Source organism: Drepanopeziza brunnea, assembly GCF_022702325.1.
Source record: "Drepanopeziza brunnea f. sp. 'multigermtubi' strain 214-2 chromosome Unknown ctg2, whole genome shotgun sequence".
In the NCBI taxonomy this organism is placed as follows: Eukaryota; Fungi; Ascomycota; class Leotiomycetes; order Helotiales; family Drepanopezizaceae; genus Drepanopeziza; species Drepanopeziza brunnea.
This window is the reverse complement of record NW_027094065.1, coordinates 3678488-3692879: the sequence shown is the minus strand read 5'-3', so window position 1 is coordinate 3692879 and position 14392 is coordinate 3678488. Positions and strand designations below refer to the sequence as shown.

General features: G+C 40.5%; 1 protein-coding gene across 1 annotated transcript; it reads right to left on the bottom strand.

Moving 5' to 3' along the window:
• Positions 1 to 10546: 10546 nt before the first annotated feature.
• Positions 10547 to 13352, bottom strand: L3040_002145 (uncharacterized protein; the record flags this gene model as incomplete). The annotated part of the gene is made up of 4 exons (XM_066157035.1): positions 10547 to 10945; positions 11027 to 12760; positions 12831 to 12969; positions 13048 to 13352. The coding sequence occupies 4 exons, from the start codon at positions 13350 to 13352 to the stop codon at positions 10547 to 10549; spliced, it is 2577 nt and encodes an 858-aa protein (XP_066013030.1).
• Between the last annotated feature and the right edge of the window lie 1040 nt (positions 13353 to 14392).

Genomic DNA, 14392 nt, shown 5'->3' with positions numbered 1-14392 from the left:
AAAGCTTACGCGAGCTTTAGCGAGCCACACGATCATACCTGCTTTTATAATACTTTAAAAGCTGATTCCGATTTAAACGAGGAATACGAATGCTTTATTTAAGACCGCCAATACTTCGAAAGTAAGAAAGCTGCCAAGGCTATTATTAAAAGTGAAAAAAGGTATTTTGTTTGCAAAAAGCTAAGTTGTTAAAATACTAACTATACCCCCGACGAAAGAAAGGCATCCGTCGCTAAGTTCCAGGCTTTTAAAGACGCAAAAAGAATGACGAAAAGCAAATTCTTTTAATACGTAGCATCGATTAAAGGCTTGCTACTTGTATTTACGAAAAAATTCGATCAATTCATCGCAAGCCTATTAGACGAGCCGCTCGAATCGAGCAGCTACGCTAATATATCGAAAGGTTTTGTGATTACTTACGGCACCTTTAACGCTAACGAAGTATATAAGCAGCTAAAGATTCAAACGGCATTCTACGCTTTTACTAACTAAATAAAGACTTAAAAGATGCTCGGGCAAGATCCGCGTATGCTTACGAGCAAAGCAAAGACTTATATAGCCTTTAAGTACTTTGAAAACGTATTTATAAGCTTTATGATTGACAGCGAAGCAGCCAATTTCTTTACCGCTAGCTTGCTTTAGCTAAGAGCATTTTAAAAGAAGTACTCCGAGGTCCAATTAAATACATCCCGAGCAAAAAAGAAGTCCGTTAAGTACGGGATCGGCTTTGCCACTTTTATTAAAGCAGTTACCTTAAATACCCTTTTAAATCAAATAGAGTTTTACGTTATAAAAAGCGACGTACCCTTTTTATTTTTATTAGCTAATATAAATAAGCATAAGATAATCTTAAATAACTTGCGGAACGTGCTAGTTTAAAGAAAAAAAGAAATACCGGTAATAAAGATATTTAAATACGTATAAATGCTATTAAGTAAAAAGCGCGCTGCTATTTATTATAATACCGAAAGCGAAGGCGAGACCGTTTACTATTACTTTACGGAAAAGCAATTAAAAACTATCTACAAGCGTTTTGATTACTTTTTAGCAAATCGATTTGCTGCTATTCTCAAAAGGGCCGAGCACGAATTCAAACGGGATTTGCTTTATAATATCTAAAAGTTTTGCTACTATTGCTAAGTATTCGGACGCTTTTCGAAAAGGTTTAGTATTAGACTTAAAAATAATATTGACTTTAATAACACGGTATACGTCGATATAATACACTTTAACGGCAAGAACGTATTGTACGTCGTTTGCGACTTTATTAATTTTTAAGCCGCTACTTTCTTTAAAAGCATATCCGCATAGCACTTACTTAAAAGATTCAATCGATATTAAGTTAATACTTACGTCGGACTTTTTATAAACGTCGTGCACGATTCCGGAACCAACTTCAATTTAGCAACGTTTCGAAGCTACCTTAAAAGTATTAGCAGCACTTTAAAGCAGATGCTTATAAAAGCTTATCATAGCGTCGAGCTAGTGGAACGCTATTACGTCCTTGTGCGACGCGCTTTTAAAATCGTTATAAAAAAGCTTTTAAAAGCTTTAAAGGAAGACCGGCTTTAAATAGCTATTAAAGCTATCAACGACACGGCGGGACTTAATAGCCTAGTCCTTACGCTTCTTGTTTTTGGCACTTTACCGAAGCTGACGGAACAAGATCGACTTGCCGCGTTTACTTAAAAGCGTGCTGCTGCTATTAATAAAGCTATAAGAGAAGTACGAAAATGCTACGCCGCGAGGCAAGTTAAGGACGCGCTTAAGAAGAGGAATAGACTAATTACGGAGCATACCTTAGACCTCTTTATTAGTTTACGAGTACTCGTATAACGAGAAAACCAAAGGTAGAAAGGCCCTTTTCAGCTGCTTAGCAAGCAAAAGCATACTTGTACGGTAGTATATCCGAGACTTACGGAATTCAAGTCAACCTTAATAAAACCTTATTATTTTAAAGTTGAAAAGCTGTTAAAAGAGTTGCAAGTACTTAAGGTAAAAGTAAAAGAAAAGATAGAAGATAATTAAAGCGAAAGCGAAAAAGAGCTAGAAATACGAAATTCGCTTAAACCTTAATATTCGCTTAATCCATCGAGGTCGCTTAATCCAAGAAGCTCGCTAAGACTAATAAACAGCCTCTTTAACTCTCAACTTGCTAACTCTTAATTTGCTAATCTTTAAAAGTCAATAATACTAATAGTTTAAATACCTTATTAAAAATACGATTATAGTATCCCGATCGTGCTTGATAAGAAAGAGGACGATTCTTACGTTCTATTCACTAAGGACTTCGAAGTATTGATTATTAATAAAAAACGCCGAGATTATAAGCTTTTAGCTAAGCTACGAGCCGAAAGAATCATTAAGAGCTTCGGAGCACTATTTCAAAAGTCTAAAGCAAAGGAATTGGCTAGATTAATAGCTTAAAGCATCTTTTAAGTGATCTCGAGCACCGATCTACGTGCTAAAAGCGCTAAGATCTTTAGATCTAGATTTATTAACGAGATCAAAAGCAAAAGAATACTTACGTTATACGAGAAGTCTCGTATAATAATCCAAGCCTTTTAAAATAAAAGCAAGACGAAGGTACTTACCGAGTCACTTACGGTATAGCGAGCGGGCCAAAAATTCTATTATGCTTTAGCTCTTTCGCTAATAAAAGACTACGAGTATTAGGTCTATAATAAAGATATCACTTAAGTTTATACTTAATCAAGCACGAAGTTTATTCGAATAATCGTCGTGCGATCACTTAAAAAGATCACTTATCGATTCCCCTTCGAGACTTTGTTTTTTATAACTAGCTTTTTATACGGCATCCTCGAAGCAAAGACGCATTAGTATAAGCGTTTTTCCGAGCACTTTACAAATAACCTCGGCATAAAGCAATCGAGCTTTAACTTTTGCTTTTTTATATCAATTAACAAAGATCAGCTAAGAATAGTTGCTTTACAAACGGATAATATTCTTATAGTTATTAATTTAGCTATAAGAGCAAAGGAAGAGAAGAAGCTAATCAAATCCAAGCTAAAGAGCAAGGAAATAAAAACCTTTATATACGCCGAGCCGATGATTTTCAATAAATGCAAGCTATCTTTAAATAAAGACGGGTTCGGATTATCAGTTAAGCAAAAAGGGCAAGATGAGAAGCTTGCCGTAATCAAGCTCGATTCAGCTACGCAAGCTAAAGAGTATTTAAAGCAACGTGCCCGAGGAGCGTATTTAACTATTATTTGCTACCTAGAGGCATCGTATGCTCTATCGATAGCTGCCCAATATCAAGAATCGAAAAACGAAGACTATAAAGCCCTTAATAAAGTGATTTAGTAGCTGATCGATCATCTAACTCGAAAGATCCATTACGTGCTTTTAAACTTAAAGATTGCGAAGCTCTTTATATTCGTAGATAAAGCATTTGCTAATAACGCTGACCTTAGCTTTTAGATCGGTTTCGTAGCTATCTTTAACAATAAGGCTTACGTAAGTGAAAACGAGTTCATTCTAACGGGTAATATTTTATATTAAGTATCACAGAAGTGCAAAAAGGTGATAAAAGCAGTATTAGCCTTTAAGCTATACGTTATATCCTTAAGTATCGATATAGCTATTGCTATATCGACTACCTTTGCTTAAATCACGGCTTAACTAAGAATCCTTAACTTCCTCGTAGTCGTGTGCATTAACTCTTACTCGCTCTACGAGTGCATAGTAAAACTAAGGACTATTAAAGAAAAGCGCTTAATAATCGATATTATAGCTATTCGAAAGTCATACGAAAAGCGAGAGCTTTTTAAAGTACGCTAGATCGAAGGCAAATCCAACCTTGCTAACGCCATAACTAAAGTCGGAGCCAATACCTTTTTGCAAAAGCTAGTTTTAACCAATACTTTAAAAGTGCAAGTAGATAGATAGGTGGAAAGGCCGCTATAAAAAAAGGAGAAAGATTGTTTTTCCTTTGTTTGATTACCTTCCTTCTTTTTTCAGTCGATATAATAATTAGCAAAGCATTATTTGCTAAAGAAAGAGTTGCCGGTATCGGTATATCTATATCGACCTTAGCTAGCTAGTAGTAATAGTAAAGGAAAACTCACTCGTGAATCATAGTTCACGGGCCACTTAGCATGCTTCGCTTAGTATATCAGCAGTCAAAGGACCCTTAACTTAATAAGTAGGCTTATTAGTTAGCTAGTGCACGTGATTCCTTCTAATCCTATAGAAAGAATCAGCTCCCTTGAATCTTAGGGAGCAAACAGAATTCAAATACCTTATCAACCGAGTGTTTTGCAATTGCAAGTACTTTGACGACCGTTACGACCTTACGAATATATTCCCAATCGCTTGGAAGCAATCCAACAAGATCACTTATCGATTCTTCTTCGGCACTTTGTTTTTTATAACTAGCCTTTTATATAAGATCTTCGAAGCAAGAACGCATTAGTATAAGCGTTTTTCAAAGCATTTTACGAACAACCTCGAGATAAAGCAATCGAGCTTTAATTCTTGCTTTTTTATATTAATTAATAAAGATTAGCTAAGAATAGCTGCTTTATAGACGGATAATGTTCTTATAGTTGTTAATCCGGTTATAAGAGCAAAAAAAGAGAAAGAGCTGATAAAATCTAAGCTAAAGAGCAAAGAAATAGAGACCTTTATATACGCCGAACCGATGATTTTTAATAGATGCAAGCTATCTTTAGATAAAGACGGGTTCGGATTGTTAATCGAGCAAAAAAGGCAGGGTAAGAAGCTTGCCGTGATCAAGCTCGATTCAACCACACGAGCTAAAGAATACTTAAAGCAACGTGCTCGAGAAGCGTATTTAGCTACTATTTGCTACTTAAAAGCATCTTGCGCTTTATCGATAGTTGCTTAGCATTAAAAACCGAAGGACGAAGACTATAAGGCCTTTAATAAAGTGATCTAATAGCTAATCGATTACTTAACTCGAAGGATCTATTACGTGCTTTTAGACTTAAGGACGGCGAAGCTCTTTATATTCGTAGATAAAGCGTTTGCTAACAACGCTAACTTTAGCTTTTAAATCGGTTTCGTAGCTATCTTTAGCAATAAGGCTTACGTAAGTAAGAACGAGTTTACTTTAACAAGTAATATCTTTTATTAAGTATTATAAAAATGCAAGAGAGTGATAAAAGCAATATTAGCTTTTAAGCTATACGCTATGTCTTTAAGTATCGATATAGCTATTGCTATATCGACCACCTTTACTTAAATCATAGCTCAGCTAGAAATCCTTAATTTCTTCGTAATAGTGTGCATTAACTCTTACTCGCTCTACGAGTGCATAGTAAAGCTAAGAACTATTAATGAAAAGCGCCTTATGATCGATATTATAGCTATTCGAGAGTCATACGAGAGGCGGGAGCTCTTTAAAGTACGCTAGATCGGAGGCAAATCCAACCTTGCTGACGCTATGATTAAAATCGAGGCTAATACCTCTTTGCAAGAGCTAGTTTTAACCAATACCTTGAAGGTGCAAGTAGACGGGTGGGTAGAAAGGCCGCTGTAAGAGAAAGGAAAGTGAGGTTTGGTGAAGTAATTGTTTTTTTTTTTCCTTTGTTTTGATCACCTTCCTTCCTTTTCGGTCGATATAGTAGTTAGCAAAGCGCTGCTTGCCAAAGAGAAAGTTGCCGGTGTCGGTATATCCATATCGACCTTAGCTAGCTAGTAGTAGTAGTAGTAATAGTTAAGGAACTCACTCGTGAACCATGGTTCACGGGCCACTTAGCATGCCTCGCTTAGCATGTCAGCAGTCAAGGGACCCCAACTTGACAAGTAGGCCTATTAGTTAGCTAGTGCACGTGATTCCTTCTAATCTTATAGAAAGAATCAGCTCCTCTAAATCTTGGGGAGCAGACAGAATTCAGATACCTTATCAACCGAGTGTTTTGCAATTGCAAGTACTTTGACGACCGTTACGACTTTACGAATATATTCCCAATCGCTTGGAAGCAATCCAACACTAAATAAAGAGTATTGTGATAAAATGTCGGTTATAAGTGGTTTGCAAACACTTTGATAATCGAGGCTGATCTGCTAGTAAAGAAGCGATAGTTCAAGATTAGCTTATAGCGTAAGCTAATATAGAAGTAGCTTTTGAAAGCATTTAAGGACTATCTTTTTAACCGCTAGATATCGTATTTTATTATCCCGTTGTTTGCAGCGTGCTATGCCGCGCCTCGACGAAGGCTATAGCCCGAATAAAGCCATTAATTTAAGACCCTCGCGCGTCGAAGCTTCTAGCGCATGTTATTAATATACCTCGCTCTATTCAAAGTTCTTAAGGAAGTTCGAAACAAAAGAGACTTTGCTAGCCGAAAGTCGAAGACGAATAAAGCTTTTAAAGCCGTTACAAGACAAGTGTAATCGTTCGTTTGCGTTAAAACTATCTTTACATTTGTGTGGTCGGTGTCGGATTTGCTGCTTCGAAAGTGAAAGATCACGTGCTCCTTTTTAAATATGATATCGCGGCGTTAAAGCTTAATAGCTTTAAAAACCTTCGTGTTCGTAAGGTCTGCCGCTTCGCAAGTGACCTCTTTAATATATAAAAAACTTGCGAACGCTACTTTTAAAGCTGTGTCGTAGTTTAGCTGATCGAAAGCCTTATTAATAAAAGAGGTTTCGAGATCTTCTTACTCATTTTCGTCAAATTAAAAAAGAGGTGCAAGCGATGTAATAGCCTCAAGCTGCTTTAAAGAGAAGGGTAAAGCTTTTTTCTTAGTCTCTTTGCTTTATAGCAATAAGATCTTAGCAAATACTTTGCGCAAATAATCGGTATTAAAACCGTCGACAAAAAGATAGCGTTCGACGTAAGCTAACCTTACGGCAGCTAAAGCTCTTTTAATAGATTCTAGCTTAAATGGCCTTTAACCGATAGAACCGAACGCTCGGGTCGCGATCTATTCAATCAAGTCGTAGTCCTTTGCTTTACTCTTAAGATACTTATCGATCTTTAAAGTAATAAGAGCGAAGTTTTTTTAAGAACGTTAATAAGATTTGTAAGTGTTTTTAATATTAAAAGCGACCTCGTAATATAAAAACTTCTTTATAAGCTTGGAAGCGCTTGCTTTATAAATAAATTCGGCCGAAGGCTTAACGTATAAGATGAGGTAAAGAGCTACTAAAGATATGCGTTAATAATATACTCCACTTTATTGCGGGAAAGAGCGTCGGCTAGCTCGTTATCAATTTTTAGTAAGTGGATTGCTTCGATAAGCAAGTCTAATTGCGCGGCCGCGAGCAAGAGGTTCCGCAAAAGTTCGTTTTGCTCGAAGGATTTAAGTATAAGCTTCTTTACGCTTAGTTGCGTAATAGTATTATCCGTATAGACTACTAGCTTTTTTCGCTTCTATTTATAGCCTTATAGTTCGACCGCTCTAAAGACCGCTTAGATCTTATAAATATTAATGTTAAATTCTTCAGCTAAAAGGCTAGCAAGTAAAAAGTCTTTAGCATATGCGTGATTGATTTGCAATATCGATACGTGCTCTTTCCAAATGCAGCGCTGCTGCTATACGTAGTCAAAGTAAAAGGCACCGAGACTTAAAAAGGACGCATCTTTAAATAAGTGTATAATAAGCTTTCAAGCGTTATTAAAAAAGCGGACGCTATTGTAGAGTAAGAATAGCTTGTTCTATTACTTGATATCATCTATCATTAATCGAAGGATTCTGCGCTTAAAGGTTTTTTGCTACTTAGAACTAAAAGTTACGATAAACGTTTAAAATCGCCGGCAGAATACGTAGCTAAGCTGCACTGCAAAAGCGCAAAAGGCTAGCAAGCTTGTAAGTGATTGAGCGTCGAAGAGGGTCAAATGCTCGTCTTTAATCGCTTTTTAAGTAAAGTTGAGAATTCGGTAGAGCTTTTCTAAAAGGACGGAGACTATAAAAGTATACGTATCGACTCGGAAGCTTAGCAAATTGATCGCGGTTCTTTTTTCTTTCTTTTTTTTATTCTTAAAGACTCCGCAGATCTCTTTAAGTTCGTCGTAAGCTCGCTTAAACTCGAAAAGTTAAAAGATTTAAAAAGCTAAGATTGCAATTATCGTATCGTCAAAAAAGTGCTCGATATATTTAATGCTTAACTAAGATTATAATATCTATTACTAAGCTTCGGCTAAGAGGTTGTAAATGAAAAGAGAAGTAGATAAGCCGAAAGGAAGTACGTTATCTATATAGTACTTCCTTTTTTATTAAAAGCTTAAGTGCTAACGCTAATAAAGGGCTATTAAGATCGTTCGAAAAGCATCTTTTGTATCTCTTTTTAAGAGCATACACTTTTGACTTGCTTTTAGCATTATTGCTAGAAGTCTTTCGAAAGAGACGTATTATAACGTCGCCGCTTCGTTAAAGATTTGGTCGTTGATAAAACTCTTTAAGTTTTTAAAGTAAAAGAGGTGCTGAATTTTTCGCTACGTTTTATCGTGTTTAAAAGCGAAACCAAAAAGTGATACGAGCAAAAGGGTAATATTATTTAAAACTATTTAAATCCGATTAAGTAAAAGATCTAAGGCTATTCGATCGTTTATAACTTCGAGGTAAAGATCAGCTGTAAAAAGGTTTTTTTACACTTTGCGGCATGCAAGTCTAGTATAACCCGTTAAAGCGCCGTAGCGAAGTATTTAAAAGAAGAGTGTTTTTAAGTCTTTAAAGTAAAGTTGCAAAAGTGCTTTAAAAGCAAGAATATAATAAAGAAAAGCAAACGCGCGTAATAAAGGTTTTAAAGTATTAACGACTTGAAATCTTAATGTCGTATTAAAGCGTGCAAGTGCTAAGGAACACTTATATGACTTTAAAAACTAATAGAGAGCTACGAGCCCATCTTCTTTAGCACTAACCTTTTATTTTTAAAAGGAATACTTAATAGCGGCGTAATTGCCGCTACAAGTGCTATAAACGTGTGCGAACTTGCAATTCGAGTAAGTGCACTTGTCTTTGTTAAAGTTACGGCAGCAAGCGCTTGCTTTGTCCGCAATCTCTTTAGCCGTAAGCTTTTTTGTTACGCTGCCTTCGATAGCTTTTGCGCTTTAAAAGAAAAAGAGCTGGTTATCTCGTGTATACTCTTTTACTATATCCGCGAGCAGTTCTTAGTAACTTCTTACTTAATAACGTCGCCGATGATGCTAAAGGCTCGTTGTACGTAAAACGATATAGCTAGCTTTAATATAGCGCCGTGCTATTTGTAGCTCTTCGATAGCTTTATGATTCGTTAATAAAAGGTTATTAAAGCTTAAAGCAAACCGAGTGAAGTTGATTCGTAGAAATAGCCGATGATCGCAATGTACTTTAAGAAGTTGTCGGATTAAAACTCGAAGTTTTTAAAAGCCGAAAGCTTTTCGATCGTCTTCCGACCTTTTAGCTTTTTATTTTCTTAGATCATGTCTAGCTCATTAGTGCTATGCAAAGCAGCGTTTAATTGTAACAATCGAGAGAGGTTTATAAAGTTGTAAGTGTTCTTAGCAATAGCAATGATATCTTTTTTGCTATATTTACGGAAGATAAACAAACTCTCTCGCTATTATAATGATAAAGAGCTCTCACCGTAATCGTCTGCTACTTTTTTAATGATAAGCAAAAGCGCAGATAGTGTTAGCAAAGCAGCTATCTCCGCTTTATGTTTTTCCTCCTTTTTCCTTTCGTCGTTCTCGAAAGCAAGCCGAGCGCGCTTCTCGGCGAAAGATTCGTCGAAAAAGCTTTGGAATTCGAACGCGTCTTTTATGTTTTCTATCTCTTTATCGAAAACGGCACCTCTTTCTTCCACCTCTTTTGCATCCTCGTTTTCGAGTTAAATCTGAGCGCGCGCGAGGGCCTTCTTCTTCTTAGCGGCTAAAAGAGCAGCTCTCTTAGCGGCCTTAGTCGCGTTTGCTTTGGCCGTGCTTGCGATTTGCGCAAGGGTTCTGGGTAGTATTATTGCAAGTGACTATTGATAAAGAAAAAGAAGGGGGGAAAGGAAAAGGAAGAAAGAGTACTTAATTTAAATTTGATCAAAAGGTTAAAGAGTATGCAAGTCATGAAAGCAATAAAAGGGAATTGATCTAGTAAGCAAAAGAGCTGCTTAGATCTCATTCGAAAAAAATCTTTGTTGTTGAGGTTTGATGACTTGCGGAAGAGAAGGTGGAATAAAAGAAGTTCTAGCCTAATGTGGGGGAATCGAGGGATTCGCTTAGCTCCATCATTCACTTATAAACCCATCCATTATATATGCCCAGCCATAATCCCATACGTGTTGTATATATATGTATACATGTATATATATATATGCGTGCATAACCAAAGGCGCCTCCTCCGTATTACACTTTGATGATATGCCTGCTCCTAGTATGTCCCCTGACCCCGATTCAGAAAGACCACTCATCCAATTCCGTTCATAACACCGGGTTATGTATGTATCGCTGCCCTTAAAAATGGCGGGAATGATGAGCTCCGTCCCTTTAAGCCCCCCCCCCTTCCTTCCTTGACGCGCTCGGAAGTCATTTCCATAGCTCGCTCTCCTTGCTCTCCTCTCCGTCCTCGGGCGCTTCTTCCGCTCGTTACTGAGACTCAGCAGCGTGATCCTCCCTGCTAACAGCCGAAGTGAGCGCTCTCCCACCGCTACTGCCCTTTCTGGGATCACGATCCCCATTCGCAGCCACGCTCTCCAATTTCACTACTTCATCCCCGAACGGAGCCCTCCTCAGCACAGGGCTTCTCAGCCCGCCATCACCATCAGCAGCGCCGTCATGAGGTCGTGACCGCGTGCGCAAACGTGGCTGCAGGTTCCTCGGCTCAGGGTGCGCAGGGTTCGTCTCGATGTGGTGACCATCACGGCGCCGTTTCTTTCCTTTTGGAGAGGACCCGCTGAGCTGGGGGTCCTCTGGAGAGTGGATCGTAACGTCTCTGCCGTGCTCGTGCTCGTGTTCGTGTTCGTGCTCGAGGTTATGCCGTTTCGTCTGAAGATCGTCAGCTCGGAACACCCGAACGTACGGGATGCATGCGAAGAAGAAGAAGGGAGAAAAGGGGAGTGAACCTACATCTCTCGCCTGCTTCCTCGTGTAGCGATTCAAACTCTCACATAGCCTATCCAAGATCCACTCGCTTTCACTGACATCAGCTAACAGCGGACTGTCCTCCCCGATCCAGTCCCACTCAATCAGTCCTTCCTCTTCCTCTTCCTCGTCGACTTCTTCGGGTCTCTCCGCGCTGCTAAAGCGTATCAACCGTGTGAATTCAACCCACTCCTCATAGCTGTATCTCTTCTTGGTATCAGCCCGTAAATCATTCGCCGTTTTCTTGATCGCTAGCGCCAAATTTCTTGCTAAATCATGTTCCGTGACTTTCGGATCCTCGTGCGCAAGCTTCTCCAGAGTGAGTGCTCGCACGGAGTCTTCTTGATCGTTACTCGGAATCCCGACTGCTTCGTCTGGGTCCTGTATTTGGAAGCCCTCTTCTAGCCGCTTTCTCTCCTCGACCTTCTGAGTGCGGTTCTCTAACCAATTTGACAGTTTAGGATGCCTGAGCACAAAATCCCGCCAGATGCCTTCTTTAGGCATCACGGTCCAGTCGGCGAGAGTAAAAGTGCCGCGATTTATAGCGGAGACGACAGTGTTACTCATGTCGGAAAGCAAGATCGTCATGGTAGGAACGGCAACGATGGACCACACGACGAAGAAAGGTTTCCCCGCGTTCGAGCGCGGGCTGAAATCGCCATAGCCGATTGTCAGGAGCGAAACATAGCAGAAGTACAGGGCATCGAAGTAGCTCAGATTCTGAATGCGTGCTTCTGCGTACATGAAGACAAGTGCTCCTACGCACCAGAGAATTCCGAACGCCAGGACGGACATGGACAGTGCGTAGTACTGCTTGAAGCGGTTGGTATGGGCTTGAATGTCTCGCATGGCATCAAACCGATCTTTCTCTTCTTTTAGCAGAATGAGCTTCTCTCGATGTTTTGCCCTTCTGGCGATTGGTCCCTTTCCCGCAGCCCTACGCTGTAGTTTTGCATCTCGACTTAGTGCGGCTTTCGGCTTATGCGCCTTGCCAGCGCCGCCACGACCACCGCCGGTGGCAAGTACTCTTTCCTTGTGCTCCTTGAATGTGATGTTGTTTCCTCGGACATTGAATTGTCCGTACTGATCGAGTGACGAGCTTCTGCGAACAGGTTCTATAGACGATGGGAGGCGCCGCTCTCGCCGAAGTTCTTGGCCTTCTCTCTTGGGAGGGAGGCCTAGTCGGTCCCGAAGCTCTTTTTCGGAAGTGACTGTACGGCTGAAAGTCCGCTCTCGCTGGTTGAGCTGGTGCTTCTTGATGATGTTGTCCTTGGATATGCCCACAGTGAATTTTCGAATACTGTTGATCATAAGACCCAGGAATATAATTCCTATCACGGAATATGGAAAGACCAATCCACGCCCAGCATCGTTGTTCGCTATTACATCGCCGAATCCTACCGTGAGCACAGTTACATCGCAAAAGTAAAGAGCGTTGGCGTAGGACATTCCACAGACTTTTTGAAAGACGGCCGCTCCTCCTGCCAGCCAGAAAAAGAACATCATGGTCTGGAGAATAAGCGTCCTCTGATCATCATCGAGATCAAAATGCTGAGGGTAATGTCCGAGGAAGTAACCCAGCATATTGACCATCAGCATCATGGAGCCGATCAGGTAAAGAACTGCGGCAATAATTGCGTACCAGAAGCCTTGCGAGTAGGTCTCTCCTGGTCTTACAGGCGGCACGTACTTGTTCATGGCAACAGTGATTGCAATGAGCTAGAGATTTTGTTAGCAGATTACAGTACCAATCAATCATCTTGTTTATATTCCCGTTTTCAAGACTCACGATACCAGTGGCAATATACCACGAAATGATCGTCACGGGCAAAGCAACAATATACCTGATCCTCTGCGTAAAATTGAACAACAGACTGATATTCCCGAAGAAGCCGCAGGCGAGAGAAATAGCGTTTAAAATGATAATCCTGCACTCATCAACAGAAAGCTCCCAAGACGACCACCACCATTGGCAGGTTTCTTCTTCTTTTTCCATTCCGACTCACCACTCAGGATCCGGGATATCAGTCCCATTATCATCAGTGCCTTCAGGCAGTTCTCCATTCATCGGCAGCGTGACCCTCCACTTCGACACCAGTGCCGCAATGGACAGCACATTGGCCAGCGGCCCTATTGTCGCCGCCACGAGCGGGATTGCAGTGGACGCAAACCACCAGTCCTGAGGCAAGTCGTCGGTCTTACCCCTGAGCTTGAACCTCCCAAAGGTCAAGATGGTATCATTTTTCTCGGAGGTGACGGATCCGTTCTGCCCCGTGCTGTTCCCTAGGCATTCCGATGGGCCTGGCGCCATGATTGTTATTGTGTTGGCGACCGAGCCGAGGAGGACATCGTGGCTTGGGACCTCCTGTCGACTTGGAGCCCCGTCCCCTCGATACTCCTGTGAGTTTATGGTATCCGTTAGTGACTTGTGGTTCGGACCGAGTCGTTCGTTCGTAGTTTCTTGGGTCCGGCTACGTTTGGATAGATGTCAGGTGCTCTTTTCGGATACAGCCCCACCCTAATTTGGTACTTTTACATAAAAAAATAGCGATTGCTTGATTTTACGACACTCAGTAATGCAATATATTAATACGGTGATTGTAGAGTTGGCCAGAATTTATATCGAGAACAAAGGAAGGGTGTAGGATCAAGGAGAGAAACATTGGTACGGTACCTGACATGACAGAGAATCAATCCCTCGGTTTTTTTTCTTTTGGCAATCAAGGAGAGGGAAAGTCTGATAATAATAGATTTTCCATTTATATAATGAAGAGTTCATGCTACATTCATTATGCAGGCATCCTACGTCTAGACCAGCCAGCCCATTCCCGGGCAATCGTCTACCTCGCCAAGGCCTATCCGAGCTGCACTTGGTGTTGTCAACAAAGACATCGATACCTACGGAGGTGGGATGGTCCTCAACCAGTGGGTGATAGACGAGCCTAAAAAGAGTGAGGCCAATAATTTTTCGAGTCGGCCGAATCAGTGTGAAGTAGGGGAGAGAAAAGAATGGCGTCCTGTATGGGTCCTCGGCTAATAAGTTAAGAGGATGCTACGTAATGCTAATAGGGGTGGGATTTATTCTTGCCATCCAGTCCAGGAACACACATGATTCTAAGCCCTTCTCCATTTGCAGTTCCAAGTACACCATCGGTTGAGAAGTCGTCTGTCTTTGACCATCTTTTCAACCTGCAGGATTCCCTTCATGAATGCCTAGATACGATTTCAGTGACTCCAGCTCCCTCTGCACATGGTTGATGGATCCTTGAAGGCCACCCAGAATTGAGTGGATTTGCTGTCGTTTAGCCTTAGAGCGACCATCGATGACTGATGCACGCTGGCCTATCAGAA